The 27,024-nt window shown below is 36.9% G+C and overlaps 6 protein-coding genes across 7 annotated transcripts; 4 read left to right on the top strand and 2 right to left on the bottom strand.

Moving 5' to 3' along the window:
• Positions 1–1,236: 1,236 nt before the first annotated feature.
• LOC106298136 (lamin-like protein) lies at positions 1,237–2,458 on the bottom strand. Of its 2 annotated transcripts, XM_013734223.1 has the most exons (3): positions 2,433–2,450; positions 2,143–2,325; positions 1,237–1,839 (listed from the first exon to the last, which is right to left on the bottom strand). In XM_013734223.1, the coding sequence occupies exons 2-3, from the start codon at positions 2,315–2,317 to the stop codon at positions 1,484–1,486; spliced, it is 531 nt and encodes a 176-aa protein (XP_013589677.1). In that variant the 5' UTR covers positions 2,318–2,325; positions 2,433–2,450; the 3' UTR covers positions 1,237–1,483. The 2 variants fall into 2 exon arrangements, with proteins under 2 accessions (XP_013589677.1, XP_013589673.1); XM_013734219.1 differs by having other exon boundaries at positions 2,143–2,458.
• A 727-nt stretch (positions 2,459–3,185) lies between these two features.
• On the top strand, positions 3,186–5,228 carry LOC106302447. Its single transcript, XM_013738967.1, has 5 exons — positions 3,186–3,513; positions 3,587–3,736; positions 3,893–4,151; positions 4,370–4,588; positions 4,660–5,228. The coding sequence occupies exons 1-5, from the start codon at positions 3,244–3,246 to the stop codon at positions 5,106–5,108; spliced, it is 1,347 nt and encodes a 448-aa protein (XP_013594421.1). The 5' UTR covers positions 3,186–3,243; the 3' UTR covers positions 5,109–5,228.
• A 2,258-nt stretch (positions 5,229–7,486) lies between these two features.
• Positions 7,487–8,829, bottom strand: LOC106343553 (40S ribosomal protein S19-1). The gene is made up of 4 exons (XM_013782803.1): positions 8,638–8,829; positions 8,089–8,179; positions 7,814–7,997; positions 7,487–7,737 (listed from the first exon to the last, which is right to left on the bottom strand). Exons 1-4 carry the CDS (start codon positions 8,719–8,721, stop codon positions 7,665–7,667), a joined length of 432 nt encoding a protein of 143 aa, XP_013638257.1. The 5' UTR covers positions 8,722–8,829; the 3' UTR covers positions 7,487–7,664.
• Positions 8,830–9,050: 221 nt separating this feature from the next.
• LOC106341389 (probable mitochondrial-processing peptidase subunit beta) lies at positions 9,051–12,009 on the top strand. Its single transcript, XM_013780190.1, has 9 exons — positions 9,051–9,813; positions 10,336–10,500; positions 10,562–10,699; positions 10,780–10,931; positions 11,003–11,111; positions 11,191–11,289; positions 11,373–11,438; positions 11,526–11,633; positions 11,732–12,009. The coding sequence occupies exons 1-9, from the start codon at positions 9,139–9,141 to the stop codon at positions 11,816–11,818; spliced, it is 1,599 nt and encodes a 532-aa protein (XP_013635644.1). The 5' UTR covers positions 9,051–9,138; the 3' UTR covers positions 11,819–12,009.
• Positions 12,010–14,003: 1,994 nt separating this feature from the next.
• On the top strand, positions 14,004–14,673 carry LOC106300833 (protein SPIRAL1-like 3). Its single transcript, XM_013737071.1, has 2 exons — positions 14,004–14,335; positions 14,429–14,673. Exons 1-2 carry the CDS (start codon positions 14,060–14,062, stop codon positions 14,525–14,527), a joined length of 375 nt encoding a protein of 124 aa, XP_013592525.1. The 5' UTR covers positions 14,004–14,059; the 3' UTR covers positions 14,528–14,673.
• Positions 14,674–14,991: 318 nt separating this feature from the next.
• LOC106341286 (LRR receptor-like serine/threonine-protein kinase RPK2) lies at positions 14,992–20,586 on the top strand. The gene is made up of 9 exons (XM_013780111.1): positions 14,992–15,113; positions 15,241–15,370; positions 15,453–15,594; positions 15,677–15,889; positions 16,013–16,151; positions 16,256–16,406; positions 16,499–16,608; positions 16,680–16,777; positions 16,865–20,586. Exons 1-9 carry the CDS (start codon positions 15,030–15,032, stop codon positions 20,337–20,339), a joined length of 4,542 nt encoding a protein of 1,513 aa, XP_013635565.1. The 5' UTR covers positions 14,992–15,029; the 3' UTR covers positions 20,340–20,586.
• The last annotated feature ends 6,438 nt before the right edge of the window (positions 20,587–27,024 follow it).

The raw sequence follows: 27,024 nt of genomic DNA, 5'->3' as shown, positions 1-27,024 counted from the left end.
TTAGACTAATTAATAATCTGTTTAGTTTTCTGTAAATCAAAAAAAAAAATAGTTTTAAACTTTGTGCAGTACTAAAATCACCATTTTACTTTTGTTTGTATTATATTTCATACAGACTAGTCTTGTATTATAATATAGACTATATGTTTCATACATATTAGTCTATGCATATTAATTAAACATGTGAACTTCATGCAACTAAAAATCGACCAAATATTTAAAAATTGCCAAAAATGAAGAAGAGCAAAGTAGATTAGTATGGAATACATAAGAACATGAACAGTTATGGTACAATCTTATGAAATAATGGCTCTAGTCTTTAAAGTTCTTAAAAGTATATTATATAGATAACAATTTCCACATTATGAAAAAAAAATTATACATATTTTTAGGAACTGTTTATAGTTTCCATATGACTTGCATAAGAGTCGAAGATAAACTGTTTCCAAAACATCTTTGAAGTCATGTGATAACGCGGCCAAATTGCAACTTATTATATCACCTACAAGACAAACATCAAATATTTGAAAACTAGATGTTTGTTCAAAAACTTTAATACTGAAGTTATATATGTTCTCATCCACATATAATTTCTGTAAATGTGAATAAACAACTATAGATGTGAAGAAAAACTATAGATCTGTTGTTTTTTTTTTGAAACACCCTATAGATCTGTTGTTAAGCAGTAGAATTTGGGGGAAAAACTTTTGGATAAATTTTTAAAATAGCAACTAACAGGTCTTTGGGAAAAACTTTGTCATGTTCCAACATCAAATACATATATTGTCTGACTCATGGGCCAGAATATCGGGGTATGCACTTATTGAGTTTAGAAATAAATAATATTTTATCATATAGTTGTGTATAGATGCAGGGCCGGGCCGGGCCTGAAAAATATTGGTCCACAAGCAAAAAAATATTTTTGGCCCTTTTATTTCATAAAAACAGTGAAAATATTGAAAAAACAGTTAGGAGATTCGATCCCGGGTCCATATCCGCACTGAGAGTAAAGTTACCAGTAGAGCTACATGATGTCTTTGTTTACTATTGGCCCTTAAAACATATATATTTTTTTCGGGCCCCAAACACATGCTTGATGGGCTTCTATTCAGGCCCGGCCCTAGATGTCATTGACATGTTACATCATATAAAGTGTAATAGTGACAACTACCATTACAATGGTTCCAAACTGAAAGACCTATATACAAATCAAAGCCCAAAATATAGGTCCAATAAAGTTTTTTCTTTTCATATAAAGCAAATTACACTTATCTTTCAGGTTTCAACAATTGATTTCCCACCAACAAAAGCATAGCATGAACAATCTCCCAAGGCACAGACACACTGACACAACGAATGACTGAAGATCCAAGAAACCAACATAATAGAGAGTAACGAACACTACGAGCTACGGAGGAAGGAGTTTCACTTTGCTAAGAATCTAAACAATCGTTTTTTTCTCATAAAAAGAAGTCAAGACTCGTTAACAAAACCGCAGTACCGCGTCCCACATTGTCCCGATCACTGTAAAAACAGCTACTGGAATGACAAACTGATGTGCAAAACCAAAGTTGGAGAAGGCTCGTCTTGCACTGTTCTTGATAGGTGCTGCGATTGGTGGGGGAGGCGGTTTCTCAACTAAAACATCGAGCTTCATACCACCGTAACATCCACCACCGCTACCGCTAATGAGATAGTAATGTCTGGTCACATTGAGATGAACAACGTCCCTTCCAGATCCACGGCTCCAGTTAGCGATCGGGTTATCGGCATTGCAACTTATGTAGTTGGTCTCGTTCACTTCTATAACGTTGTATTGGTTTCTCTCGTACACAAAATCTGAAAGAAAAAAAAAACAAATAGAGACACATGGATAGAAACTATATAAGTCAAACAAGATACGTGAAAGGATAAACATTAATCTTAGTTATCCTTTTACTGTAAGAAAACGACTAGGAAAGAATCTAGTGGTCCTTTTCAGACAAGATAAGATTGATTGTGTTGGACAAGATCTTACACAAAGTTTTAAGATGTTGTAACGTATTAAAAGAGTGTAAGCGACCCATTTCACATCAGATCTAAATCATATAATGTAGAGTGTGACAAGAATCAACGTTGATAGAGAGTGACAGGGAATAGTACAGAGCCAGTCGTCGAGGTAGAAATGTTTGTCCTGAGCCCAAATGGTATAGTTGATATTGGGATTCCAGAACTTGTTATCACCCACTATCCATCTCTTAGCGGCCACCTCAGTCACCGGAGCTGCCGCAAGAAAAGCCAGAACCACTGCCGCAGCCATCAACGCAAGTCTAGCCATCGATCACTCTAGAAAGAAAAAGAAGCGCAGTGCTTAATGACTCTTAAGAAATAGCAGTTTTATGAATGAATGTATATGAGCGAGTGGGGCTGTTTCCAAGTCAAATCAGACATACAAATTTCTCGTTTTACGGGGAAAAGATCTCTCAAGATCCGTAATTTCTTCAACTAACGTTTGGAATCTTATTACTACTTTAAGCAACCTCGATGTTGACGATGAAGTACGCGTTAATTAAAGGTACGCGTTATATAGTTAAGGGAGTAATTAGTTTTTAATGCCTGACATTATTATTATTTTTCTATGGTTATTGCATTATTCTGTTTTGTAGTAATATTTTCTCACCTTTTTGGCGGGAATTTATTTCCATTTTCTTTTTTCAAGGGTTCAGACTTCAGAGATTCAATTCCTTTATTTACATACGAAATGAGTATATATATATATATATATATATATATATCTTTTGAATATTTAAAATAAAAATAAATTACTATAACAGTGATACATATCAAAATTTCCAAAACTATGTGAGTACTTATAATAGTTGTACTTCTTAGTAAAATAACGAGATATGTTTATGGCTCGTCGCATACAAAAAAGCAGAGCATATGTTCCCGCAATAACATGCACACGCAACTGATGGCACGTCGTAACCATTTCCGCGAACCAACCAATGGATATTGTAATTCGATAAGACGACGTCGTGTTTTTGACCACGAATATTTCTTAAATTTCCTTTTATCTTTTGTTTTTGACGTCATCGCATTGGTTTATGTCCACACGATATCAGTCATAAAATCCACGTAGGAACGACTATCCATTACACCCATCCACGTGTTCGCATAACAGCTTCTAGTTCCATTAGCTGAACGAACAATAGAAACAGAGCATCGAACTGAGAAAGAAGAAGAAGAAGGGAAGCAAGAGAAATGGCGGCAGCGGCCATGGCCGTTCATCTCCCGAAACATTCATCGTTTCTTCCTAATCCCAAGCTTCCATTGAATCAAAACTCTAACTTCCTCGGTGTGTCCTTGAAGATCGGTCGACCCATGTCCGTTAACCGGAAAATGAAAGGTCCGGTTACGGTTTCAGCTGATTCGACCGTCGAAGGCGATCGAAGCAAACAGTTTTACATAAACTTCACTGGATTCCCATTTCCTCTTGGTCCTTTCCTTAACCGGCGCACCATCAGAACCGAGGTTAGGCTTTCTCCATCCCTCTTGAGTTTTGATTTGAACTCGTTGAGAATCCCATATGGATAATGTTATGCAGGCGGTTAAAGGAAGCATATGGATGTTTGAACAAGAACAAGCTTTAGGTTTCAGCAGTGTCTCCACCAATATAAGAATGACTGTCATCAAACTCAAATCCGGTGGCTTATGGGTTCATGCCCCTATTGCTCCCACCAAAGAGTGTATTCAGGTTCCCCTTTATTTCTATCTATTTAATTGATTACTATCTCCAGAGAATTGTTGAAATGATAAAAGTATCATGCTTTAGTTTCATAAAACATGGTTTTGAATAATTTACTTTTAAATGATGTCTGAACTCTATTTGCTTACTTTTATGTTGAGGCAGCTTATTGAGGAGTTGGGAGCTCCGGTTGAGTACATTGTCCTGCCAACTTTTGCTTACGAGCACAAGATCTTCGTCGGTCCCTTCTCTAGAAAGTTCCCCAAGGCTCAAGTATGGGTGGCGCCAAGACAATGGAGCTGGCCACTGAACTTACCGCTCGAGTTTTTCGGTATCTTTCGCGCTAAAACCATTAAAGACGGAGACTTATCTACCCCGTGGGCTGATGAGATCGAGCAGAAAGTCTTAAGCTCTCCTGAAGTCGGTACGTTCCTTCACTATCTCAATCTTGTTGGCCGTCCTTAACCAAGCCTCGTAAAACATTCGCCTCAACCCCTCCCCCACCCAAAATATTTGAAAAAAGTTACATATACATAGCCCCAAATTTATTTTAAAAAATCTATTGAAATCATTTATTAAATCATCTATAGTCCTCCAAAATCTGAGGGTAGGTCCTGTACTTATGGAATAAATAATATACAGGAATTGGACCGTATGTGGAAGTAGCGTTCTACCATAAGCGTTCAAGAACTCTACTAGTCACCGATGCTGTGATCTTCGTCCCACGGAAGCCGCCATCGAGTATCAGCAGCGAGTCTTTACTGGCTTCTGCTAAGAACGGACTGGCTGTGAAGATACTTAGCAAAGGCAAACAAGTACCTAATGACCCTGTCGTTGACACCCCAAACACCCGCCAAAAAGGTCGGTCATCAACTTCTTGAAATTCAAATTCATCAAACAAAAGATCTCAATGGGTGTCTTTTAACGTGCAGGATGGGAAAGAATGGTGCTGCAAATCCTGTTTCTCGGCCCATCTAATCTCTTGGAGCCAAACGCGAGCTTTGCGCAAATGTCACAGAAGCTGATAGTTTCCCCCATTGTCAAGACTCTGGTCTTTAGCAAAGTCCCTGAGAAGGTGAGGGACTGGATCGATGAGATAGCGAGTGACTGGAGGTTCAAGAGGATAATCCCAGCTCATTTCGAGGCTCCGGTAAACGCAGGGAGGTCAGAGTTTCTAGCTGCGTTTGGGTTTCTTGATGATCTTCTAGGGGAAAGATATGTGAACCGTCCTCCTTCGCTCTCTATTCTCTTCACTTCGCTGATGGGTAAAGCAGCGAGCTATTTTCCTCCGGATGATATGAGGACTCTCTCTTCTCTTGATCAGTTCTTAGTCTCTGTTGGTGCTGTTAAGAAGACCGTCTCTGGTAGAAAACGAAGATGACGGAACAAATAGTATTCATCGTTATTAATAGTCTTATAAAGAATATAGAAACGATTCGGTCTTGTAAAGAGATTTGATTTTATACTTTATAAAAGAAACGTTCAACAACTCTTTTGATCATGTATCTGTATCGGTAAATGATAAGATCATAACAAGAGTCATGGCATCGTGGGATCATCTCCACTAGTATACCATGTTCTATATTAGTTTAGTGGACAGTTATTTAGTTGACATGTTCTTGTGTATTTAAGTTACGTATGTTTTGTTTAATGGGATATGAAAAAGAAAATTGAAGTAACTTGTGTTTTGTTCTATTTAGTTTGTTCTTTCACAAACTCTCTTAGCTTTGAGGAGGGGCCTTAATTGGCATCAAAGCAAACTTGTGTTCTAAGGTATCAAAGGGGTTGATTAAGTTCACTCCTAACAGTAAACAATCTAAAACCAAACCACAACTCTGAAACACACTCTTACATGATTGAACAGACACATTTGTTCATCTTGGGATCACCATCTTTAGGCTTCTTTTCTGTTCCCAAACATATATATAAAGAAACAATGTCAAGTCGAGAACAGAGTTTTGAAGCTTAAGTAGAGGCTTTGTTTCTCTTTGAATACCTTTTTCAGTAAGCAGAGGTTGGATGATGACATGCATTGTGGTGACAGCGTCAACGAGAGTAGAGACAGGGCTTCGGTAGTCTTTAACCGTTTTGTTGTTGTCCAAAACTTTCCCTGCGCTTATCAACTTCACCTCTTTCACTGTCCTCGGTCCATTTTCCTTTTCTAGCTCGAATCAACCACAGACGAGAACAAATGACACAAGTAGGTTGATCAGTGACAAAAGAGTTGTTTGAGCACAGGCTCATGGGTACTCAGCAAGTGTCCATTAGGATAAACATAAAGTGTCCATTAGAATTCAAAAAAGACTTTTGGGAGTTTTGGTCAATGTATCAAAATCCCTCAGGGCCTTCTTTTGCTCTTTACTCTTTATCTGCAATGATAAAAGAACAACAAGTGACTGGGAAGAAGCCTGAAGAAGTATAAGTGGGTACTTAGTAGATAATCTTCTTTAACAGAATCTTGATTCATAAATGGATCGCATGAAATGCAACAGAGCAATAAAACAGAGGATTTTTAACAGAATTAACACATGCCCTCATCATGTATAGCTGCTGGTCTAAAACAACAAATCCAGATTTGAAAAAGGAGAAAAAGAAAAAAAAAAACTCTCAAAAAAATTAGGGGACTGATTACTTACTGTGGCTATGTGACTGATCTGAGCCGATGAATCAAACAAGAATACGCATCAGAGAGAAGTAAGTAGAGAGAGAGAGAGAGAGAGAGAGAGAGTTGGCAAATGAGATGAGATGAAGAGAGTCAGTGTATTGAATCAATCAAATGGGCGGGGGGGTCAAAGTTTTCCATATTTATCTGATATTCTTCCCATCTGTGCGCCTTTGGACCTGCCCCATCTCTCTCTCTTTCTCCCTTATTGCAATCAATCACAAAGGAAAGAAGAAGAAGAGAAGGCCATTGTTATAGCAAAATCATTTTTTCAAGTCATCATCGTACAAAATAATGTCTGTCATTACCCATTATCTTATCTGAACCGTAACATGAGATCCGAGAGAAAAAGATGGGATAAAGGGAGAAAGCAACAAAGAATCTGACCAACAACAATCCAGTGCATCAAGAATAGTCCTCATGATTTGGTCAACACAATGGACCTTAACATAGCTTAGCTATAATAATGTTCCTTATAAAAATCACACTACTTAGTAGAACACTAATGAAATCAAATAGTAAAAATTGTAACTGGGGTATGAGCTTCCCTGAGTATGGTAAATTGATGCATCTCGTTAAATCATCTGAGAAGCTTACTTGCTTGCGGTTTCCAAAGACAACAACATATAAGGAAGAAGTAAACAAAAACAGAGGATAAGAAGATTAAGAAAAGGGAGTTGCAATGGGATGAGCCTGCAGCAGCCCAAGCGTCAAGAGACAGATCAAGTCACTTGGGAGTTCCTCATTTTCTCCAATCTGATTTGGTTTTAACAGCTACCAATCTTGGACTATAACAACAACCTCACCCTTCAGTTTCTTCTTCTTCATGGGAGGACAGGCAATCAAATGGAGATTTCATTATATGCATGCATACACTTCAGTTTTATTCTGTCTGATTCATTTGACATTGCAGTGCTGAGTTTAGTTACCAAGTGAAAGACCATGCTGTCATTTTTTTTTCAGTTTTTACTTTTAGTTATGGTCGGAACTTGAATCTACACTTGAAGAAACATCTCTTTCGTTAGAATAAATCCCCAGCAGGATTGATCCCAAAGGATTTTATTTTGTTGTCTTATAACTTAGATGATGATACTTCAGATTTAAAGGTTTTAAAGAACCAAAACAAAAAAAAGGTTTCTGAACATTGTGGGAGCAGTCTTCAGCAATGATATTGATAATAATTTGTTCTTTGAGAAAAAAAAAAAACAAACACTAAAAACAGAACATTGGTTTCGGAAAAGTAATAGAGCCTCAAAACAACAACATTTCAGATATTCAAACTTCAACAGCAATACGTCCAGCAACTTGGTCCAAGTCCCGTTGCCCACTGGAAGTGATTCTTCTTCCTCTGAAGAAGAAGAGATTGTAACCATCAGAAGAATGGATATAGAAGATGGCTCTAATGTGAAGAGAAAGTTTATTACCCTTTGGTGTCAATCTCAACAATGTTCATAGTCTCCAGCTGCTGGAGGATGTGACGGGCAATGCCACCGCTGCTTTTGCAGAAGTGAGGTGGGCGACTGCCGTTTCTCTTGCTGCCACCATAGATTCTACGGAAAGCACCAACTCCAAGACCTCCCCTCAGGTATACCTTCCTTGCCATAGATGCTGCCATCATAAAAATAGTATAGTCTTCTTCAGAACTTTATTTATATGAGTATTGAGAAATAAAGCTGAGACTAGAAGTAAGACAGTTTACCAGCTCTGATGTAATACCAATCGGGATCATAAGGGGCAAGCTCCTTCAATTTACCGGTCTTCACAATGTCTGTCCATGAGGGAAGCTCGATCTGCATGACAAAACAACAGACAATTACGTTATGTTCCTAAGATAAAACACAAACAGCAAACAATTACATTACGAATAGAAAGCAGTCAGGTGAAAAAAAAACAGAAAGAGTAATGACGATGACCAATCACTAAACATTGCTGCTTTCAATGAACATTCGTTACATTTTCAATTGATCAAATAGACACTATTAAGTGGTTATGAACAAAGATTGAAGGCTAAAGCTTTAGATTATTGTCAGCTAAAAGAAACTAATTTCAATACGACAGACAAATAAAATATGTCTTTGTAAATTTAAGTAGACTGTGTGAGATCCATTTATATCATATATTCCCGCAATGAAAAACAAAAATCTCAACACGGCATAACAGAAGAACACATGGTGAAGAAGAAACAGAAAGTCGAAAAGTTCTAATTCGGCATTAAACACACCTAAAATACGAAAGAAGAGCAGCAAACCTTGCCAGATCGCTTGAGATGAGAAGCGTAAGCCTTGACAAAGTCATGTGGAGAGACGTCTTTCACTGTTTTACCAGTTGCCATATCTAAAAGCAGAGATCTTCGTCTGGGAAGTTTGCCTACGGCAGCTGAATCTTCTCACAAAAGGCTAGGAGAGCTTTCAATCTCCAAGAACGATGTCTATATATATGTCGTCATTACATTTCGCTTAGGGTTTTTGTCCCAATCCGGAGAAACAAAATGGGCCCCTGAGTTCTTCTTCATACAGCCTTATTAGCTCAAATGACAAGTACAGTGATGGGCCACAGTTATTAATTGGGCCTTATTATTCTATCCATTATAAAACGACGTCGTCTAGAAGCTGTCGGAATCATCATCGCATAACTACTACTGGCGAATAGTTCGCATCTCGAGTCTTCTCTTCCATTTTTCTTTGACAAAATTAAAAGTAAAAAAACTTCAAACCCTAGAGAGGGAGAGAGAGTGTAGAGCCCATCAGCAATGGCGATTAAGAACCTATTGACCTCCGCTCTCCGATCTCAGAAGCGATTGGCTCTCAATCAAGCCGTACGAGCTTCCTCCTCGATCTCAGCTCTCGATTCGGCGGCGACTCACTCCCCTTCCCCTTCCCCTTCCCCGCCGGCGACGCCGATTCTCATGCCCTACGATCACGCCGCCGAGATCACCAAAGAGAAGCTCAAGAGGCTGGAGAACCCCGATCAGAGATTCCTCAAATACGCGTCTCCTCATCCAATCCTCGCCTCTCACAACCACATCTTGTCAGCTCCCGAGACACGTGTCACCACCTTGCCCAACGGCTTACGAGTCGCCACCGAATCGAATCTCTCCGCGAAGACCGCCACCGTCGGGGTGTGGATCGACGCCGGATCGAGGTTCGAGTCCGATGAGACGAACGGGACGGCGCATTTTCTGGAGCATATGATATTCAAAGGCACGGAGAGGCGTACGGTGAGGGCGTTGGAGGAGGAGATCGAGGACATTGGCGGTCATTTGAATGCGTATACGTCGAGGGAGCAGACTACTTACTATGCGAAAGTGATGGAGTCCGATGTGAACCAGGCTTTGGATGTCTTGGCTGATATCTTGCAGAACTCTAAGTTCGAGGAGCAGAGGATTAACAGGGAGCGTGATGTCATCCTCAGGGAAATGCAAGAGGTAATCTCATCGTTACTCTTCGTCTTGTTAAATATTCCAACTTTATGTTCTGTTCTAGATGCTTTCAAGTCTGATGTTGAATCACAGTTTTTGTGAGTCTTGTGTCTCAGCTGCGTCTTCTTTAAAATTCCAACTTTATGTTCTGTTCTATATATATTCAAGTTAGATGTTATATCATAGTTTATGTGTGAGTCTTTTGTTTCTTGATGTGTCTGTTCGGTTTCTTCACTCAGTTGTGTCTTAAAAATTCCAACTTTATGGTCTGTTGTTCTCTATGCCTTTTGTTATGTTCTATATACTTTTAAATTACATGTCGTTTTTACATGTATCTGCTTCTTCATTTATTGATTTATGGACTTAGTAATCATATGTTGGCATGGTCAACAAGTAACTACGTTTGAATTTTACTTTATTTAGTTGATATTTGAGTCTTTTATTACTTCTATTCGTTATGCTTTAGTTGTTTTTTCACTCTGTTAAGCTGTAGTTTATTGTAATTTGCTTCTTTTTTTTTCTCTGTAGGTGGAGGGACAAACCGATGAAGTTGTTCTTGACCATCTACATGCTACTGCTTTCCAATACACACCTCTTGGAAGAACTATTCTGGGACCTGCTCAGAATGTCAAGTCTATCACCAGAGAAGATCTGCAGAACTACATTAAGACTCACTACACAGCTTCCAGGATGGTATAACATTTCTTGAATTTGTTTGGATTTTTATGTTGGCTCATGCAAATATATTTTTCAGGTGATTGCTGCGGCAGGAGCTGTCAAGCATGAGGAAGTTGTTGAGCAAGTGAAGAAGCTATTTAACAAGTTGTCATCTGATCCGACTACTACTACTCAGCTAGTTGCCAAAGAACCTGCTAGTTTTACTGGTTCTGAGGTACAGAACACAACCCTTTGTTATTTTATCTTTCCTTTAATTTTTTTTTTTTGCTTGCTGTCTAAATCTCATTTTGTCAGGTTCGAATGATTGATGACGACCTACCCCTTGCACAATTTGCTGTTGCCTTTGAAGGAGCATCTTGGACAGATCCAGATTCTGTTGCTCTTATGGTTATGCAAACCATGTTGGGTTCATGGAACAAGAATGTTGGTGGTGGCAAACACACTGGGTGAGATTTTGCTTTCTGTCTATATTGCTTAGCATGGATTCAACGATAAAGTTTTCTTTGTGTGTACGCAGTTCTGCTCTGATCCAGAGGGTTGCCATTAATGAAATAGCGGAAAGCATAATGGCATTCAACACCAACTACAAGGATACTGGATTGTTTGGCGTGTACGCAGTTGCTAAGGTCAACCAAACATAATCCACATAGGGATAAGCAGTCTTTATCATATCACTTTTAACATATTGTAAGCTACTTTTTGCAGGCCGATTGCTTAGATGATTTATCATATGCCATTATGCATGAGGTAACGAAGTTGGCCTTCCGAGTTTCAGAAGCTGATGTGACCCGTGCACGGAATCAGGTTAACTATAACACCCATCTCTTTCCCAAGATTCAGCGTCTAACTCACTTGTTTGTTTAACTGATTTTAAATTATCCCTTCAGCTCAAATCGTCGCTTTTGCTTCACATGGATGGAACTAGCCCAATTGCTGAAGATATTGGTCGTCAGGTATGATACCAATAATCTAAGCATCTTTATAAAATATATGTGCGTTGGTCAAAGATAACAACCCGAGAGACTTTGTGATATTTGTAGCTGCTGACCTATGGGAGAAGAATCCCAACCGCTGAACTATTTGCTAGGATCGATGCTGTTGATGCCAGCACCGTTAAACGTGTTGCCAACAAGTATGTCTATGACAAGGTAAGTTATCTTTTCTCTCCCTCGTCTTGTTTATCTATCTACACAGAGTTTAAAACTAAAGGGTGATAAAAGGGAATGTTTTTGGGGATAATGCGCAGGACATTGCAATCTCAGCCATTGGTCCGATCCAAGATTTGCCAGACTACAACAAGTTCAGACGCAGAACCTACTTTAACCGTTACTAAGCCTCTGAAAGAACGGTCACATAACGCCCATGGGGAGAGAGCAAGAACAAGATGGCGGTGGATTCATTATTTTTGAGTTTCCTTTTACTGTAATCTTTCTTAATTTCCCATCGCTGGTAAAATAAATGTACCATCCACTCTTTTTCTTTCTTCTACAAGAAGATACTAGAGATCCTCTGTTTTATTGTTTTGTTTGGTTCTCCATAATTTCTCATACAACTTAATAAGAAGTTGAATATTGGTTTGAAACTTATTTGGAATGATTGGTCTCCTTTCTTCTGTATTCGTCCATATAAATATGTGTAGTATGCATTGGCTCTAGATTTTATTATATCAAGTGGAAAAAAGAATATCATCTTAAACTCAACAGCAGTTGAACTAAAAGGTTAAAAACAGTTCATATAGAAATGGTTACCTACTTTGGAAGTGGCTTGCCTCTCAAGAAATACTTGAACAGCTCAAAAGCAGCATGTGGCTTGGACAGTGGAACCTCGTGACCTGCTCCTATCACCGTCACGAACGTTAGTCCCTCGAACACTTCCGCCACCCTCCCATCTAAGTCCACAATGTTTGTTCAAATTCCATGTTTTCTTTCTAAACCGGAGATAACAAAATAAGAACCAGCTTGTTTTTTAAGTACCTGTTTCTTGACATACCCCGGTACCGATGGGGTTTCGTTACCGAATGTTGTAAAGCGGTTGAAGGATGATGTAACTCGATCGTGTTGATGCATACAAAGAAGGACCACATTTAGTTATTTCTAAAAGACATATAATTCATTACAAAACAATCTTCATTTTCTAATTATTCGTTTGAAAAGCTTGTATTTCATGTTAATATATCAAAGAGATTCTAGCCGTTTTTCTTTCATAAAGTCTCATTATTATTATTTTGGCAAAATACATTTAAAATGAGTGTGGATTTTATTACCTACGATATGTGAAATATTTTAACATGAAAATACAAGCTCCCAAAATCGAACATACACAAGTTTTGAGTCAAAAACATACTTCTATATACAAGCAGATGTAAACATATATGAACTCCCTAAACCAGATATACACAAACCATTACCAAAACAGAAAAGATGAAAAATCAGACGAGACCCAGTAATGAAAAAAAAAATATATACCTTATCATCTTCAAACATGTTAAATATAATGTGTTATGTTATGTTTATGTTTAAAAAACGTATGCCACAAATCTCAAAATTTAGCCACACCCAACTGATTCCTTTATTGTAAGGATGGTATCACTTGAAGCTCCACCAACACCGTTTCTCACAAAACGATTCCATTGAAGAAAAAAATCAAACCAAACCAAACCAACATAACATTTTTATGGAACTTTTATTACTCACACAGTAATTCAAGTACTGTAAACCCCCACAACACTTGAACTACATATCCGCTAGGGTGAAACGGTCATGCGCACTCAATCACTGCAACTCATTCTCAATAATCATAAACACTTAAGGTTTGCTGTCATAAATTCACCCGAGCAAGCACTCCGAGAGTCATAATCGGTATAGGTCAAGTTTAAATCAAGCTTCACATCACATCCTGGAAACCACACTATTCACTCAAGAAAACCTCAAAACCAAACAACATGAACCCATACAAGTGTAAGAGCCGACTCGAAATGATGCCAGCAAAACCTATGTCCATAACCTCGCGCTTGCGCGTAGGCCAGTCCCTAGTCATACTTAAAAGTACAGTGTTAACTCTTTAAATGGTAAGAGTTTTCTTCGAGTTTTACTGTATACTAGTATGATCATAAAATTCTAATTATATAATAAATGATGTAACACATAGACCACTAGACTTTTCGAAGTTTTTGATAGGTAGAAGTAGAACTCTATAGTAATTCAAAAACTGAGAGGGGCTTCATTAAATATAAAAGTCGGAAGAAGGCCCATAAAGCCCATTATAGATTTACTTTTTTTTCTTACAGTGAATATCCATTTTCCACCTGTTTGTTTCTATTCCTTGATTTGAGGCCAAATCTAGAAGAAGCCAAATCTAGAAGAAGATTAGCCAGAAGAGGTAAACAAACATCAATTCTTTTGATCCGTCTTATCACGTGTCTGTAATAACTCAATATAACAATACTATAAAAAAAAAACCTCTGCTCTTCTAAATATACCCATCTCATTGAACACAAACTTAAAACTTGTAAACATTTTCAAATTGTTTAGATCTCTCTATCTCTAGCAGGATCAAACAAAAAAAAAAGCAAAAGATGGGTAAAGCAAGAGGAGTAAATAATGGTGTTCATCAAAGCTCTCTCGGTTATCTCTTTGGTTCTTCCGGGGATTCTCCTTCCTCTGCCGCTACAAAAATGGGGACTACAACCACGACAACCACCACAACTACCACAGACGGAACCGGAAGAAGACCAATTACGACCACGACCACCACCGTCACTGATAATAATAATAGATTTGCTGCAGGTGTTAGAGGAAGTCCTAATAACTACTTCAGATCAGAAGGTCAAAACTCTGGAAACTTTCTCACGGTAAGGAAAAGATATTTTGTTACATGTTCAGAAAGAAAAAAAATGAAACTTTAAATTTGAAAACTGATAGAAATATACCAAAATGTGACACAGGAGAGGCCATCTACTAAGGTTCGTTCAGCTCCTGGTGGAGTATCATCTCTTGGCTATCTCTTTGGAGGACCAAATGCTTCTGATCCTGTACAGAAATGAAAGCTGCTTCCGACAATCCAAGATTTTTAATTAATCAAATGTACATCTTCCATAAACATGGTTGTTGTGATCATTACGGGTTTCTACTAGAAACCTTAATTTGAAAAAGAAAAAAACAACATGTTACCAATCTAAATCAAAAATAAACAAACAGTGCCCAAATGAGATCATTTTTCACAATCTACTCCTCAAATAATATATGTTCCATCGTAAACTAGAAGCCGAGTCGAACCAAATCATTGATCGTGAAATTAATAAGGTGAAATATTATTATTAAGTGCCAATTTTTAGTCTCAATCGGTCCATCCGGCAGAACACGACGGCTCTTAAAGCTCAATCATGACCGTTGGATATTCTTTTTTGGATAAACCGTTTAATTTTTGCGAACCCGGTCCAATTGCGGTTAAACGTAACCGAAAAAGATAAAATAATGGATTAGGGTTTCTTTCCCTTTTTCGTCTCTCTCTCTCTCTCTCTCTCTCTCTCTTAGCTCGGCTGCGCTATGACGACGACGACGACGATTCTTCCCACTTCCGAAGGAGATCCGTTTCTCTCCGTCGTCCGATTCACTTCTCAGCTCGCCGAGGTACCACCACCTCACTATCATCATAAACCATTTCGTTTCGTAGATCTGATTGAGTGGTAGACTAGAATAGCTTCATGATTCCATCATCTAAAATTAGTCGAGAGAGCTGATTTTTGAACTCAATTAGGCTTCAGAACCAGAAATCGCCAGGCTTTGTAAAGAAGCCGAGGAGTTCATAGTAGCACGAAAGTGGTTGGAGTTAGCTTCTTTACTAGTAGCTTCAGCTGAATTGGCATCTTCCAAGATTTCTCAGAAAGGTCTGTTTCTCTATACTCATTTTTGTTTGTGTGTGTGTCTTCTCTCATCAGTTGGTTGATTTTGTTTGTATCTTTGATTCAGATTTTGAGTGTACATACAGCATCATTTGCAGCATTGTCAAGAATGCCAATAGCCCTGAGGATGATGTCCTGGATATGGTGAAAGTTATTTCTGCTAAGCTTGTTCAGCAACCAAATGATAAAGCTTCACTTCGTTTGAAGATGTATGATTCTTTCCAGCTTATATGTTCAATGTTTTGTTTATTAGTTACATATTTCCTCATTCTTTTTTTGGTATTTGTATAGCCTCTTCAATCTATATAGCCTTCTGGACCACCCGTATGCTCGTTTTCAAGTCTACATGAAAGCTCTTACACTGGCCCTTGAAGGGAAGGTTACCGAGTACATAATTCCTTCTTTTAAGAAGATTGATAGTTTTTTGGAAGAGTGGAATATTGACATTAAAGACCAGAGGGAACTCTTCCTTGCCGTTACTAATGTGCTGAGAGAAAATAAAAGGTACTTCTGCAACACACTTTACACTTCATCATCAGTAATTCTCTAGCTGATTTCCTTCTTTCGTTTACTATGAGCTGTATAACTGTAGCATCATGATTTTGACTTCTCTTATCCATATTCCAGCTTGGTGAAAGAATCCCTTAAGTTCTTGACAAAGTATTTAGCGACTTTCTCGAAAGAGGATGCTCAGGCCTTAGGTGAAGCTAAGGAAGGGGCTGTGTGTGCAGTTATTGCATTTGTAAAGGCTTCCAGCATCTTCCAGGTATCATAATTCGTAAAAGCTTAGTGTGATTGGGATGTCTGAGATCCGTATTTCTTGCTTTGACACAGCTCTTATAGATTACATCAATGATTCTGTAATTGCAGTGTGATTTATTGGACTTGCCAGCCGTAGCACAACTAGAGAAGGATCCTAAATATGCACCAGTTTACCAGCTGCTGAAGATCTTTCTAACTCAGAGGCTTAATGCTTACAGGGAATTCCAAACTGCAAATTCAGAATGTCTGCAAAGCTATGGTAACCAAATTGTAAATCCGTTTACTGCTCTTTCTGTAAACACGTCCCTTCTCCGGAGAAAATCCTTAATTTCTATTTCTGGTGGTCCTTAGGACTTGTCGATGAAGATTGTGTAACAAAGATGAGATTGTTGTCACTAGTGCACTTAGCGTCTGATGAATTTGGCAAAATACCTTACACCTCAATTAAAGACACTCTACAGGTATACAAACTCAGAAACCCTGAAATGATGGTAAGATATTTTTTAGTTTCTTACTGTTCTGTGTGTTTCAGTTAAAGGGGGAGGAGGTTGAACCATGGATCGTGAAGGCAACAACTGCGAAGCTGATTGATTGTAAAATTGATCAGATAAACCAAGTTGTCATTATCAGGCAAGTTGCATCAGTAGAAACTTTGTATTTATATGTCTATGGATGCTCATTCATTCATAATTTGATGGTATGATTCATATCTTTCAGCCGCTGTTCTGAGCGTAAATTCGGATCAGATGGCTTTTCTCCCCCAAGAAAGATGCCTCCGATCATATTGTTCTCTTTCTGGTTACTCTGTATCATAACCTGTCTCCCCGGAAGAATCACAGTATTAGCTGATTCGGACAAATCGGTGCTGCTTCGGTTTAAGGAAACGGTATCGGATCCTGGTTCGATTCTAGCTAGTTGGGTCAATGAGAGCGAAGACTACTGCTCCTGGTTTGGCGTATCTTGCGACTCGACCTCCCGAGTCATGGCTCTTAACATCAGTGGCTCTGGAAGCGATAAGGGGAGCTCTAAAATTAGTCGAAACCGTTTCACTTGTGCTGATATTGGCAAGTTTCCTCTGTATGGGTTTGGTATTCGGAGGGTTTGCGCCGGAAAGCTTGGGACTTTGGTTGGGAATTTGCCTTCTGTCATCGTGGGTCTCACAGAACTTAGGGTTTTGTCTCTACCCTTCAATTCGTTTAGCGGAGAGATTCCTGTTGGAATCTGGGGAATGGAGAAGCTGGAAGTTCTTGATCTTGAAGGGAATTTGATGACCGGGTCATTGCCTGTTCAGTTTACGGGGCTACGGAGTTTGCGGGTCATGAATCTAGGGTTTAACAGATTTTCAGGTGAAATCCCTAGTTCTCTGCAGAATCTTTCCAAGTTGGAGATTCTGAACTTAGGTGGTAACAAGCTTAATGGAACTGTTCCTGGTTTTGTCGGGAGATTCAGAGTGGTGCACTTGCTGTTAAACTGGCTTGAAGGCTCTCTGCCTAAAGATATTGGTGATAACTGTGGGAAGCTTGAGCATTTGGATCTGTCTGGTAATTTCTTATCTGGGAGAATTCCAGAGAGTTTGGGGAGTTGTCGTGGTTTGAAGTCATTGTTGTTGTATATGAATACGTTGGAAGAGACCATCCCTTCAGAGTTTGGGAATCTTGGGAAGCTTGAGGTTTTGGATGTTTCGAAGAACACTCTTAGTGGTCCGTTACCTGCAGAGCTTGGGAATTGCTCTTCCTTGTGTGTTCTTGTGCTATCGAACCTGTACAATGTGTATGAAGACATTAGCAGCGTCAGAGGGGAGTCAGATCAACTGCCAGGCGCTGATTTAACCTCCATGACCGAAGATTTCAATTTCTATCAAGGAGGGATTCCGGAGGAAATCACTAGGCTTCCGAAGCTAAAGATACTTTGGGTGCCGAGAGCTACGTTAGAAGGGAGGTTTCCAGGAGATTGGGGTTCATGTCAAAGCTTGGAGATGGTTAATTTGGGTCAGAACTTCTTTAAGGGGGAGATTCCTGTAGGGCTTAGTAAATGCAATAACCTTCGTCTTCTTGATTTGAGCTCGAATGTGCTTACCGGAGAGCTTCTCAAAGAGATGTCGGTTCCCTGCATGAGTGTCTTTGACGTGGGCGGAAACAGCTTATCGGGTTTAATCCCGGAGTTTCTCAGCAATACCACAACCTCTTGTCCTCCTGTTGTTTACTTTGACGGGTTTTCTATCGAATCCTATAACACTGACCCTTCGTCTGTGTATCTCTCCTTCTTCACCGAGAAGGCTCAAGTTGGAGCTTCCCTGACTGCTGTTGGAGGTGACGGAGGCCCGGCTGTGTTTCATAACTTCGCAGACAACAACTTCACTGGAACTCTCAAGTCTGTACCTCTTGCGCAAGAGCGGTTGGGAAAGAGTATCTCTTACATATTTTCTGGTGGAGGGAATCAGTTGTACGGGCAATTCCCTGGGAATCTGTTTGATAGCTGCGACAAACTCAAAGCTGTTTACGTCAACGTAAGCTTCAACAAGCTCTCAGGTCGGATTCCTGAAGGGCTCAGCAACATGTGCCCTTCTCTTAAGATTCTTGATGCTTCCTTGAATCAGATCTTTGGGCCAATTCCATCGAGCCTCGGGGATCTTGCTTCGCTTGTTGCACTTAATCTGAGCTGGAATCAGTTGCAAGGTCATATACCGGGAAGCGTGGGGAAGAAGATGAATGCTTTGACGTTTCTTTCGTTTGCGAATAATAACCTGAAGGGGCAAATCCCTGAGAGTTTTGGTCAGTTGCATTCCCTGCAAGTTCTTGATCTCTCTTCAAATTATCTATCCGGCGGTATTCCTCATGGTTTCGTCAACTTGAAGAATCTCACTGTGCTGCTTCTCAACAATAACAACCTCTCTGGACAAATCCCCACGGGTTTCTCTACTTTTGCGGTTTTCAATGTCTCCTCCAACAATATGTCAGGTCCTGTTCCTCCAACCAATGGATTGACCAAATGCAGCAGTGTGGTCGGAAACATGTATCTTCAGCCTTGCCGTGTGTTCTCTCTGACAACACCATCTTCGGATCCCAGAGGCCCCATGGCAGATTCTAGCACGCAGGATTACGCATCTTCCCCTGTCGAAAACGCTCCGTCTCAGAACTCGGGAAGAGACGGGTTCAACTCGCTAGAGATTGCTTCCATAGCATCTGCGTCAGCCATTGTCTCAGTTCTGATCGCTCTTGTGATTCTCTTCTTCTACACGAGGAAATGGCATCCGAAATCGAAGGTCATGGCTACTACAAAACGAGAAGTCACTATGTTCATGGACATGGGAGTTGCAATAACCTTCGACAACGTTGTTAGAGCCACGGGAAACTTCAATGCGAACAATCTGATCGGTAACGGTGGGTTTGGAGCAACGTACAGAGCTGTAATCTCTCAAGAGGTTATCGTCGCTATCAAGCGCCTCTCTATCGGACGGTTCCAAGGCGTCCAACAGTTCCATGCAGAGATCAAAACACTAGGTAGGCTTAGGCACCCGAATCTCGTGACTCTCATTGGTTACCACGCAAGCGAAACCGAGATGTTCTTGGTTTACAACTATCTCCCTGGAGGCAACCTGGAGAAGTTCATTCAAGAGCGATCCACAAGAGCTGTAGATTGGAGAAATCTTCACAAGATCGCTCTTGACATAGCTAGAGCTCTCGCTTACCTCCACGACCAATGCGTCCCACGTGTTCTTCACCGTGATGTCAAACCAAGCAACATCCTCTTAGACAATGATCACAACGCATATTTATCGGACTTTGGATTAGCGAGGTTGCTCGGGACATCAGAGACGCACGCAACAACGGGCGTGGCTGGTACGTTCGGATATGTAGCGCCTGAGTACGCGATGACTTGCCGGGTTTCAGATAAAGCGGATGTTTACAGCTACGGAGTGGTGCTTCTGGAGCTGCTTTCAGACAAGAAAGCGCTTGATCCGTCGTTTGTTTCGTACGGTAATGGATTCAACATTGTGCAGTGGGGTTGTATGTTGTTGAAACAAGGACGGGCCAAGGAGTTTTTCACGGCAGGGTTATGGGATGCTGGTCCGCACGATGATCTCGTTGAGGTTCTGCATTTAGCGGTTATTTGTACTGTGGATTCTCTATCGACGAGGCCAACGATGAAGCAAGTTGTACGGCGGTTGAAGCAGCTTCAGCCGCCGTATTAGCTCTTCCCCCAGTAATTTGTATTTGATTATTTTTTTTATTTGTACAGTTGTAAACATACTTGTGTAGTTAACATGTTGTGTAGTAGTTAGAAGACGAGATGTAATATATTAAGAAAAAGGTATAGAAAGTTTGATCTCTGAGTTGATGATGGCAGGAACTTGTGTTCTTTGATTAGGCTGCAGAGCCAGAAATCCCCAGAGGCTATGTAGGGAGGATGAGAAGTTCATGGTAGCAAGAGTTGTTATATGTTCACTGCTTAATTTTAAATAATATACCTCTCATTTTTGGTCAATAAAATTATCAGGTAACAATGTTGAAGTTTATCGAAACAATAAGAGAATCAAAATTGAAAGAACTGCAACCGTATTTAGTTTACTTCGGCAATGTAGATGATTCATTTGCACCACTGCCTTGGCGAAAATCATGCTCATCATCACCACTTTGATCCTCATCTGATCCATGTCCACTCTCATCATCATCATGATGGACATGATCAGGCACATTGCCAAGACCAACAATCCCATTAACTCTTCCAGACTTGTTTGCATATTCGTCAAGGGATGTTGATGGAAACACATCACCAACCTTGCTGCTATCGCTCCTTGTTGCTGCGTCATCTGATTTTTTCGGGTTGTTATCTTTGTTCAACTGTGTGACGCCCAAAAAAAAAAACACACCAAAATTTAGAGCCTCAAACACGCTTCAATGTACGATATCATCCTACTTGTTTGGAAACATAGATGAGTAAAATGGTGAATTAACTACAAAAGCTTGTTATTTTGATCACCACCAGAATAACACTTGGCGCACACTTACTGCTCCTTGGCACAACCTTTTACCAGTTTCATACTATAACACATCACATTAACTACAAAGAAGGTATCATTCTTCTTCATTTGGCAGAGAGAAACAGAGCACAAACCAGAGCATAACTTGTGATATGCTTGACGAACATTACGCTTCGTACACTTAACACTTCTGACTGCACCAAAATAAAATAAAAATTGCTTCTTTCAAATTTTATCGACAGAGAAACAATCAGCTCCATTCAAGATCATACCATTTTGTGAGAAAACGGCGAGAGGGAAGGAAAGAAGGCGAAACAGATCTACCTCCTAATATTTGAAACCTGAATTTCCTGTAATCTGCAAGAAATTGCATAGTCTGAGATTCGAACCCCAAACCTGGGTGTAGAAGCTTTTAAAGCTTAACCAATAGGCTACAGTGCTTCCACAAAATAAAACCATTATGCTTTGTTCAAGTAATTGAATTCATTTGTCAAAAAATTGGATGACATCTAGTTGGGCGTTCCATTTTTTGATTGGGTATGTTGAGATGTAGGGTAAGGGGGAGTTAACAATTTTCATTGAGTTAAATTAAAACACAATTCACCTTGATTCGAATAATAATTAAATTATAATTTACAATTCACTATTATTCAATAAATGATTTAAATTAATTTTTTTTTAAAATATAGTATTATTTCAAATTTTAAATATTTCAAATTTCTTTATACTTTAGACTGATTTCAAATGATTTATTGTAAAATCTTACGAATAAATGACTGAAATCAAAATCTAAAGCATACGATAAAGGAAATGTTATTGATTTATGTACTTCAATTGATTGAAAAATCTATATAGTATTTAAAATTCAAGTAAAGTATACTGATTTTCAAAATCTAACATATGCACTTTAATTAGTACTTACAAATCCGAAGGTTTTTCTTAAGATCTGAGTCTTTGTATTTTTAACAAAGAAATCTATACAAATCAGTTATGAGATCAAATCCAATAGTAAATTGGTATGATTGAATAACTTTTTATTTGAATTAAAATTTATTAATCATGAACCAAAAACACATGATTTCAATATGAATAAAATCATATAACTAATAACACTAGATTTAGTTTGGATTTCCAAATCCATTAAACTACATCAACCAATAACTCTCAAAAAGATTTTAGAATTTACCAATTGAAACTAATTTTAAAATTTTATGGATTGCAAAACATCGATAATTAATTTCAATCCGTTGATTGAATAAAACCTCCTAAATATAATGATTATACATTTTTGGATATGAATGTTAATATATGATTATTATACATTCTTATAGTGTTTTCTGATTTAAAAATAAATCATCTACTGATTTTTAACAAGTATGATCCGTCCACGACGTATATAACTATAAATCGAATTCCAATGATTTTAGTGATTCTTTAGATGTAGAAATAAATAATTTACGCTAGTTGATAATATTGTATCCAATAAAAGATTTGGAGTTCCATCATAATAAGTGTATCGTCTACTCTTTATCCATCTTCTACAAGAGATGTTTTAGCTGTGGTAGTGTTGAGAAGAAAAGTGAAGGTTCAGATGAGAACGAGAAAACATTTGAAGAAGAGACCCAAGCTATTCACAAGAAGCTGTGGACAAGATTTTTTGCTTGGTTAGGGCGTGTCATGCCTTGGCTTAGATCCATGTATTGCATGTGTCTAACCAATTTTTTTGTCGTTGCTAACTGCTTCTTAGAAATAATTTTCCTCAAAATAGCTAGCTCTAGGGGAGGCCGAGTCTTCACTAACGAAGATGCGATCAAGAAATGGTTGACTTTATGTCTACCAAGACAACATAGCTGAGTACTTACAAATCCGAAGATTTTTTTTAAGATTTGAGTTTTTGTATTTTTAACAAAGAAATCTATACAAATCAGTTATGAAATCAAATTTATTAGTAAATCGATATGATTGAATAACATTTGACTAGGAAAAGATATGCGCCTTGCGCATGGTAAATTTATATGAAAATTATTTAAGAAATATCGTATGGAAAAAAATTTATATTATTGATCGAATTAATATATTTGGCTCTTAAACAATTTTTCAAGAAAATAGTGATTTTATAGTGGCTATTCCATCGATTTAGGGAGTATTATGAAGTTTTACTAAATTAATTGATAAAAAAGTTATATCGATTCTCATGTACCATGAAAAAGAGCTTAGAATACATTAATACAAATGTAGAATGTTGGTTCAAAATTTTAAAACAACACTAAGGATTATATGCTTCAGTATATAAAACATTTACCAAAAACTCAATATTTTTGGTAGGGGTTTTAACAAATAGATTTTGAGAAATTTTCAAAAAATACGACAATATTTTTTAATGCATAGTTGCATCCTGCACAAACATATGATGATGTTCAAAGAGGTTTGAAGCCATTGTTGCCTCCTTTTTTCAAGAAAATAGTGATTTTATAGTGGCTATTCCATCGATTTAGGGAGTATTATGAAGTTTTACTAAATTAATTGATAAAAAAGTTATATCGATTCTCATGTACCATGAAAAAGAGCTTAGAATACATTAATACAAATGTAGAATGTTGGTTCAAAATTTTAAAACAACACTAAGGATTATATGCTTCAGTATATAAAACATTTACCAAAAACTCAATATTTTTGGTAGGGGTTTTAACAAATAGATTTTGAGAAATTTTCAAAAAATACGACAATATTTTTTAATGCATAGTTGCATCCTGCACAAACATATGATGATGTTCAAAGAGGTTTGGAGCCTTTGTTGTCTCCGTTTTTCAAGAAAATTGTGATTTTATTGTGGTTATTCCATCAATTTACGGAGTATTATGAAGTTTTATTAAATTAATTTATAAAAAAAAATAACAATTTCTATATACCATGAAAAATAGCTTAAGAATACATTAATACTAATGTAGAATTTGGTTAGAAATTTTAAAACAACACTAAAGATTATGAGCTTCAGTATATATAAACATTTACCAAAAACTCAATTATTTTCGTAGGGGTAGATTTTGAGAAAATTTAAAAAAATATGACAATATTGTTTTAATGCATAGTTGCATCCTGCACAAACATATGATGATGTTCAAATAGGTTTGGAGCCTTTGTTGTCTCCATTTTTCAAGAAAATAATGATTTTATAGTGGTTATTCCATCGATTTATGATGTATTATGAAGTTTTACTAAATTAATTGATAAAAAAGTTATAACGATTCCCATATACCATTAAAAAGAGCTTAGAATACGTTAATACAAATGTAGAATGTGGTTTGAAACTTTTAAAAAATACTAAAGATTATATACTTCAGTATATAAAACATTTACCAAAAACTCAATATTTTCGTACGGGTTAACACATGGATTTTGAGAAAATTTCAAAAAATATGAAAATATTGTTTTAATACATATTTGCATCCTGCACTAACATATGATGATGTTCAAAGAGGTATGGAGCTTTTGTTGTCTCCGTTTTCAAGAAAATAATTATTTTATAGTGGTTATTCAATCGATTTAGGGAGTATTATGCAGTTTTACTAAATTAATTGATACAAAACTATAATGATTCCCATATACCATGAAAAAGAGCTTAAAATACATTAATACAAATGTAGAATGTGGTTATAAATTTTAAAACAACTCTAAAAATTATAGGCTTCAGTATATAAAACATTTACCAAAAACTCAATATTTTTCGTAGGGGTTAACACATAGATTTTGAAAATTTTTCAAAGACGACGACAATATTTTTTAATGCATAGTTCCTGTACAAACATATGATAATGTTCAAAGAGGTTTGGAGCCTTTGTTGTCTCTGTTTTTCAAGAAAATTGTGATTTTATAGTGGTTATTCCATCGATTTAAGGAGTATTATGAAGTTTTATTAAATTAATTAATAAAAAAGCATAATGATTTCTATATACCATGAAAAAGAGCTTAAAAATACATTTATACAAATTTAGAATTTGGTTAGAAATTTTAAAAGAACACTAAAGATTATATGCTTCAGTATATAAAAAATTTACCAAAAACTCAATATTTTTCGTAGGGGTTAACACATAGATTTAGAAAAAATTTCAAAAAATATGACAATATTGTTTTAATACATAGTTGCATCCTGCGAAAACATATGATGATGTTCAAAGAGGTTTGGAGCCTTTGTTGTATCTTTTTTCAAGAAAATAGTGTTTTATAGTGGTTATTCCATCGATTTACGGAATATTATGAAGTTTTACTAAATTAATTGATAAAAAAATATAACAATTTCTATATACCATGAAAAAGAGCTTAAAAATACATTAATACAAATGTAGAATTTGGTTAGAAAGTAAAAAAAAACACTAAAGATTATAGGTTTCAGTATATAAAACTTTTACCAAAAACTCAATATTTTTCGTAGGGGTTGTTAACACGTAGATTTTGAGAAAATTTCAAAAAATACGACAATATTGATTTAATGCATAGTTTCATCCTGCACAAACATATGATGATGTTCAAAGAGGTTTAGAGCCTTTTTTGTCTCCGTTTTTCAAGAAAATAATAATTTTCTATTGGTTATTCCATCGATTTATGGAGCATTATGAAGTTTTACTAAATTATTTGATATAAAAATATAATGATTCCTATATATCATGAAAAAGCTTAAAAGTACATTAATACAAATGTAAAATGTGGTTAGAAATTTTAAAACAACACTAAAGATTATAGACTTTCAGTATATAAAACATTTACCGAAAACTCAATATTTTCGTAGGGGTTAACACACAGATTTTGAGAAAATTTCAAAAAATAAGACAATATTGTGTTAATGCATAGTTGCATCTTATACTAATATATGATGATGATCAAAGAGGTTGGAACATTTTTTGTCTCTATTTCTCTAAAGAATAGCGATTTTATAATGTTTAGTCTACTAATTTAGAGAGTATATGAAGTTTCACTAAATTAATTAATAACAATTGAGCGATGCTTATTTACCATGAAAAGGAGCTTAGAATACATTAATACAAATGTAGAATGTGGTTCGAAATTTTAAAACAACACTAAAGATTATATGCTTCAGTATATAAAACATTTACAAAAAACACAATATTTTTGTAGGGACACATGGATTTTGAGAAGTTTTCAAAAAATACGACATTATTGGTTTAAAGCATAGCTGCATCCTGCACAAACATATGATGATGTTCAAAGAGGTTTGGAGCCTTTGTTTTCTCCGTTTTTCAAGAAAATTGTGACTTTATAGTGGTTATTCCATCGATTTATGGAGTATTATAAAGTTTTATTAAATTAATTGATAAAAAATATAACGATTTCTATATACCATGAAAAAGAGCTTAAAATTACATTAGTACAAATGCAGAATTTGGTTAGAAATTTTAAAACAACACTAAAGATTATGTGCTTCGGTATATAAAACATTTACAAAAACTCAATATTTTTGTAGGGGTTAACACATAGATTTTGAGGAAATTTCAAAAAATACGAAAATATTGTTTTAATGCATAGTTGCATCCTGCACTAACATATGATTATGTTCAATGAGGCACGGAGCCCTTGCTGTCTCCGTTTTTCAAGAAAATAGTGATTTTATAGTGGTTATTCCATCGATTTATGATGTATTATGAAGTTTTACTAAATTTATTGATAAAAAGTTATAACGTTTCCAATATACCATGAAAAAGAGCTTAAAATACATTAATACAAATGTAGAATGTGGTTCGATTTTAAAACAACACTAAAGATTATATGTTTCAGTATATAAAACATTTAACAAAAACACAATATTTTCGTAAGAGTTAAGACATGGATTTTGAGAAAATTTCAAAAAATATGACAATATTGTTTTAATGCATAGTTGCATCCT

The sequence above is a fragment of the Brassica oleracea genome, chromosome C1, assembly GCF_000695525.1.
Source record: "Brassica oleracea var. oleracea cultivar TO1000 chromosome C1, BOL, whole genome shotgun sequence".
Taxonomy (NCBI): domain Eukaryota; kingdom Viridiplantae; phylum Streptophyta; class Magnoliopsida; order Brassicales; family Brassicaceae; genus Brassica; species Brassica oleracea.
The sequence above is the reverse complement of the archived record's forward strand: the minus strand, read 5'-3'. Positions and strand labels throughout refer to the sequence as shown.

Bases quoted from the DNA above. Each gene is read 5' to 3' on its own strand.
- LOC106298136 (XM_013734219.1), bottom strand. From the start codon at position 2,317: ATGGCTAGACTTGCGTTGATGGCTGCGGCAGTGGTTCTGGCTTTTCTT. The intron at 1,840-2,142 runs GTACTATTCCCT...TTTTTCTTTCAG, and splicing joins CTACCTCGACGACTGGCTCT to ATTTTGTGTACGAGAGAAAC.
- LOC106302447 (XM_013738967.1), top strand. From the start codon at position 3,244: ATGGCGGCAGCGGCCATGGCCGTTCATCTCCCGAAACATTCATCGTTT. The intron at 3,514-3,586 runs GTTAGGCTTTCT...AATGTTATGCAG, and splicing joins GGCGCACCATCAGAACCGAG to GCGGTTAAAGGAAGCATATG. The intron at 4,589-4,659 runs GTCGGTCATCAA...TTTAACGTGCAG, and splicing joins CCCAAACACCCGCCAAAAAG to GATGGGAAAGAATGGTGCTG.
- LOC106343553 (XM_013782803.1), bottom strand. From the start codon at position 8,721: ATGGCAACTGGTAAAACAGTGAAAGACGTCTCTCCACATGACTTTGTC. The intron at 8,180-8,637 runs GTTTGCTGCTCT...TTTGTCATGCAG, and splicing joins ATCTCAAGCGATCTGGCAAG to ATCGAGCTTCCCTCATGGAC. The intron at 7,738-7,813 runs GTAATAAACTTT...CTTCTTCTTCAG, and splicing joins GTTGAGATTGACACCAAAGG to AGGAAGAAGAATCACTTCCA.
- LOC106341389 (XM_013780190.1), top strand. From the start codon at position 9,139: ATGGCGATTAAGAACCTATTGACCTCCGCTCTCCGATCTCAGAAGCGA. The intron at 11,112-11,190 runs GTCAACCAAACA...TACTTTTTGCAG, and splicing joins GCGTGTACGCAGTTGCTAAG to GCCGATTGCTTAGATGATTT. The intron at 11,290-11,372 runs GTTAACTATAAC...TTATCCCTTCAG, and splicing joins TGACCCGTGCACGGAATCAG to CTCAAATCGTCGCTTTTGCT.
- LOC106300833 (XM_013737071.1), top strand. From the start codon at position 14,060: ATGGGTAAAGCAAGAGGAGTAAATAATGGTGTTCATCAAAGCTCTCTC. The intron at 14,336-14,428 runs GTAAGGAAAAGA...AATGTGACACAG, and splicing joins ACTCTGGAAACTTTCTCACG to GAGAGGCCATCTACTAAGGT.
- LOC106341286 (XM_013780111.1), top strand. From the start codon at position 15,030: ATGACGACGACGACGACGATTCTTCCCACTTCCGAAGGAGATCCGTTT. The intron at 16,152-16,255 runs GTATCATAATTC...CTGTAATTGCAG, and splicing joins AGGCTTCCAGCATCTTCCAG to TGTGATTTATTGGACTTGCC. The intron at 16,609-16,679 runs GTATACAAACTC...TGTGTGTTTCAG, and splicing joins CAATTAAAGACACTCTACAG to TTAAAGGGGGAGGAGGTTGA.